This window comes from Echinops telfairi, unplaced genomic scaffold (genome assembly GCF_000313985.2).
Source record: "Echinops telfairi isolate 266 unplaced genomic scaffold, ASM31398v2 ScPeMD7_7412;HRSCAF=8450, whole genome shotgun sequence".
Taxonomy (NCBI): Eukaryota; Metazoa; Chordata; class Mammalia; order Afrosoricida; family Tenrecidae; genus Echinops; species Echinops telfairi.
In genome coordinates this window covers 14,878,399-14,880,053 of record NW_022111312.1, presented here as the reverse complement: position 1 = coordinate 14,880,053, position 1,655 = coordinate 14,878,399, and the positions used below count along the sequence as shown (strand labels likewise).

At 58.7% G+C, this 1,655-nt stretch overlaps 1 protein-coding gene across 1 annotated transcript in view; it reads right to left on the bottom strand.

Moving 5' to 3' along the window:
• Nucleotides 1-245: 245 nt before the first annotated feature.
• The window catches only part of LOC101644799 (BRI3 binding protein), a 5,508-nt gene continuing 4,098 nt past the window's right edge, over nucleotides 246-1,655 (bottom strand). The window contains exon 2 of the mRNA XM_013006414.2: nucleotides 246-1,434. Coding sequence (XP_012861868.1) covers nucleotides 1,013-1,434 — 422 coding nt within the window. The 3' untranslated portion in view covers nucleotides 246-1,012. The remainder of the gene's footprint in view (nucleotides 1,435-1,655) is intronic.

The following is a 1,655-nucleotide window of genomic DNA, read 5'->3' as shown; positions in this document are numbered from 1 at the left end:
GCAAACCTGGGGGTGGAGGCCATGCAGAGCCTCCAGGGATGCCTTCATCAGCAAGAGCTGGTCGTGCTTTGAGGTGCGGTGCGTGTTCCTCCTGAGTCAACGCACACCAAAAAACGCAATCAATCGATCAATCAGAAAACAAAACACAACCTCGGGTGGGATTTTTCCTTCTCGATCCATGGGTCTCGATGCGGGACATGGAGGAGATCATGAGGATTCTTAGGAAAGCCTTGGGGCTCCGGACATCAACCCCAAAGAAGTGTTCTGTTTATTTACTTATTTAGCTGTGGAAGTTAAAAACACATCCAAGTCCTGGGGTGGTGGCAGAAGGGGATAATCCAAAATGTCCTGGAAAAGAACAGTTGTTTCATTTGGAAATAAAACCGACGGGGCAGCCGGCTTGGCCGGGATTCCCAGGATCCCGATGTTTCATCTCACCTGCTGGGTGTCTGACAGCCCAGTCAGAAGTGGCCATGCTCGACGCCCCGTGTAAGAACTCTGGGCCCCAAGAACTGGCAGAGGCCTCTCCCACCGAGAACCCAGAGGCTCTAAACCAACCCATCGCTAACACACATCCTTCCCTCTTGATTTAAAAAACCCCACTCCATCCACCCTCATTCAGAAAAACAAAAGCCTTACAAAAGCTGGGGGGCCGGGGCGGGGAGACGACTAACTTTATGCACTATGCACAGATAAAACTTCTCTGGCTGTACAGCAAATACGGTTATTTAGATCCTCTGTTGAAAAAATATTTCCTCCTCTACATCGATTCCCGGCACGCAGTCCCACGCCGAGAACGGTGTGCGGTGTGCGTGCCAGCAACCCTCGGGACGGGACGGGACGCGTCCTGGGAGCGCCCGTCGGTGGAAACACCCCCATACCAAGGGCCGCTTTTGCTCGGTCACGTTTATTACTGGGATTGTCTCGGGTCCCTTTTGCCCTTTTTCCGTCTTGGTCTTTTCGCCGGAGGACATGCTGGCGACACGGGGCCTGGCGGCCCGCCGGGGCACCGTCATTTGGTGCTGGACCGGTCCAAGTTCTCCAGGACCCTGTTGAGGCGGACGTTGAGCAGTCGGACCTGGCTCTCCAGGTGCTCCAGCTTCTCCTCCATGCTGGGCCCCGGGGGGCTGCTGCGCCAGTGCGGGCCCATGGGCCCGGTCATGAAGTAGACGGCCACCACGAAGCACAGGGGCAGCACGGCGTGCTCCGGCTCGCCCTCGTGCTTGTGCAGCACGTACACGCAGGACATGGAGAACAGCACGACCCGTGCCACCCAGAAGAAGCGGCCGAACACCAACTGCAGCACCCTGAAGGTGACGCCCAGGGCCAGAGACAGGAACCAGTAGGCCAGGAGGACGACGCCGACCAGCAGGAGGGCGCGGGCCGGGCTGCTGGCCACCGACGCGGGGCTGAAGTACTGCACCATGTTGGAGACTGCAGGGGGGACAGAGAAAACACACGGGCGGTTATTCCTGGGGAAGTGGAGAAAGTTTTTTTGTTTTTTTTTGTGGGGCTGTCGAGCAGCAGCGGCGACTCGAGGCCCCCCGGGGGCTGGTGGTGGCCCGAGGGGAAGCCCGAGAAGCTGAGGCTGTGATGGAGCTTGGGCCGCGGCTCTCGGGGTGGCGGCGCGAACCCCAGGTGCAGCGCGTCGCGGG